Source organism: Gossypium raimondii, chromosome 11, assembly GCF_025698545.1.
Source record: "Gossypium raimondii isolate GPD5lz chromosome 11, ASM2569854v1, whole genome shotgun sequence".
Lineage (NCBI taxonomy): Eukaryota > Viridiplantae > Streptophyta > Magnoliopsida > Malvales > Malvaceae > Gossypium > Gossypium raimondii.
Genome location: NC_068575.1, coordinates 10,045,678 through 10,048,096, shown reverse-complemented (window position 1 = coordinate 10,048,096; position 2,419 = coordinate 10,045,678). Strand labels below are relative to the sequence as shown.

Sequence of the window (2,419 nt, the reverse complement as noted above, 5' to 3'; positions counted from 1 at the left end):
CTTGGCGGTAGATAAAAATGAGGTTAGTTGGCTTCAATATTGCAGCAAATCCATTCATCTACATTTTCTCAACTTGCTGATGAAATGAGCCCCATCTTAGCCTCATACCAGTTATGTTTCTTGCAGTACTTAAACTGAACTCAAGAAGTGCTCCTTACCCAACATTATCTCCCTTCCTAACTCCTATCTTTTTGTTCATATTCTGATCGTGCTCCACTACAAATTTAAACATATCCATGTTAAATATACATCATCTAACATAATCTTATTATATATCATCAAAATCAGTTGGCATGTAGTTAATCTATTGATCAACTTTCACTCCCACACCAAATTATCTCCTCTCAAACCTTCAACTCCAACCAAAACATCTCTTTTCCTTAAACTACCAATTAAGAGCCATCAACATGATCAAATTCCTTCTTTTTTCACTATCATTTTCCCATGTCTTCTCCATTGTTGCATCCCAAGCTCTTCCCTCGTACTCGGGTCGCAATGGCGAATGGCAGCTCTTACATGAAAGTGTGGGTATATCCGCCATGCATATGCAACTCCTACATAATAACAAGGTCATCATCTTTGACCGAACCGATTTCGGCCCTTCCAATCTTTCACTCCCCAACGGTATTTGCCGAGTCGATAGCTCCGATACCATGCTTCAAACTGATTGCACGGCTCACTCAATCCTCTATGATATTGTCACCAATGGATTTCGTCCCTTGATGATTCAAACCGATACTTGGTGCTCATCTGGTGCAGTTCTCCCCAACGGAACTCTCGTTCAAACCGGTGGATACAATGACGGAGAGCGAAATATTCGAAGCTTCACGCCTTGTAGCGACGACGAGTACTGCAATTGGATCGAGTTCCCACAGTCTTTAATACAACGAAGATGGTATGCTTCGAATCAAGTTTTACCCGATGGTCGAATTATAATTGTCGGTGGAAGACGACAGTTCAATTATGAATTTTACCCTTCGAGTTGGAATGGTGTTATTTTTCTGGATTTCTTGATGGAGACTAACGATCAAGGCTTGGAGAATAATTTGTATCCATTTTTGCACCTTTTACCAGATGGTAACTTGTTTATTTTCGCTAATACGAGATCGATATTGTTGGATTATAATCAAAACATGGTTTTAAAAGAGTTTCCTAAGATCCCTGGTGACGATCCTAGGAATTATCCGAGCTCTGGGTCATCTATTTTGCTTCCTTTAGATGAAAATGACGCCATTATTGAACCTGAAATCATGGTGTGTGGTGGTGCACCAAGGGACTCATTTATTCAAGCCATGCAAGGGAACTTCATACGTGCAATATCAACTTGTGGGAGGCTCAAGGTTTCGGTTCCAAACCCTAGTTGGAACATGGAAGACATGCCGATGGCTAGAGTCATGGGCGACATGATACTTTTGCCGACCGGGGACGTGCTTATAATCAATGGCGCGGAATTGGGTACTGCTGGATGGGAACTAGGTCGTGGTCCGGTCACTAGGCCGATAATTTACCGCCCGTCGGATGATGTGTCGAATTGGCGTTTCTCAGTAATGTCACCATCTCCAAGGCCAAGAATGTACCATTCATCAGCCATATTATTAACCGATGGACGGATTCTCGTAAGCGGCAGCAATCCTCACGTATATTACAACTTCACAAACGTCGAATACCCTACAGATTTAAGCATGGAATCCTTTTCCCCGCCATATTTGTCCCCGGAATATGATCCAATAAGGCCTCGGATTTTATCTGCAGATGAGAAAATGGGTTATGGGGGAAAGCTCTTTTGGCTAAGTTTTCAAGTACAAGCTTATTTAACAGCTAATGTTTTGTCGGTGACTATTGTTGCACCGTCCTTTGCAACCCATTCTTTCTCGATGAATCAAAGGATGGTGTTGTTGAAGATTGCCGGTGTTACTGATATTGCACCTTCTACGTATAATTTAGTCGTCGCTGGACCATCGACGGCTGAGATTGCTCCACCGGGATACTATATGATGTTTGTGGTGCATGCTCATGTACCAAGTTATGGGAGGTGGGTGAAGATAGGGTGATGGCGTAGGGATACGTAATTAAAAAGTATTCCAATAAAACTGTACATTATCTAAAAACTATATATGACTTTTTTATTACCATGGTTAATTTTCAGTTCAGATGTTAATAATTGAATTTAAGATAGCTCAACTCTTAATTTAATAACTATATTTTAATTTTTTTATATATTGACTTATAGGCTTTAATTTATTTAAAGTGCATGAATAATATAATATATCAACAAACATAAAATTAACTCTTCTTATAATTTTAACTCTAAAATTAATAAAATAAATATATTTTTTATCAAATTTAAAACTTAAACTCTAAACCTTAAAATCTAAATCCATAGACTTCTTTAAACCCTAAATCCTAATCTAATCATTTC

The 2,419-nt window shown here is 39.0% G+C and overlaps 1 protein-coding gene across 1 annotated transcript; it reads left to right on the top strand.

Annotated features, from left to right (window-relative positions):
- Positions 1-404: 404 nt before the first annotated feature.
- Positions 405-2,051, top strand: LOC105801613 (aldehyde oxidase GLOX). The gene has a single exon (XM_012632837.2). The coding sequence runs from the start codon at positions 408-410 to the stop codon at positions 2,049-2,051; it is 1,644 nt and encodes a 547-aa protein (XP_012488291.1). The 5' UTR covers positions 405-407.
- The last annotated feature ends 368 nt before the right edge of the window (positions 2,052-2,419 follow it).

Bases quoted from the DNA above. Each gene is read 5' to 3' on its own strand.
- LOC105801613 (XM_012632837.2), top strand. From the start codon at position 408: ATGATCAAATTCCTTCTTTTTTCACTATCATTTTCCCATGTCTTCTCC.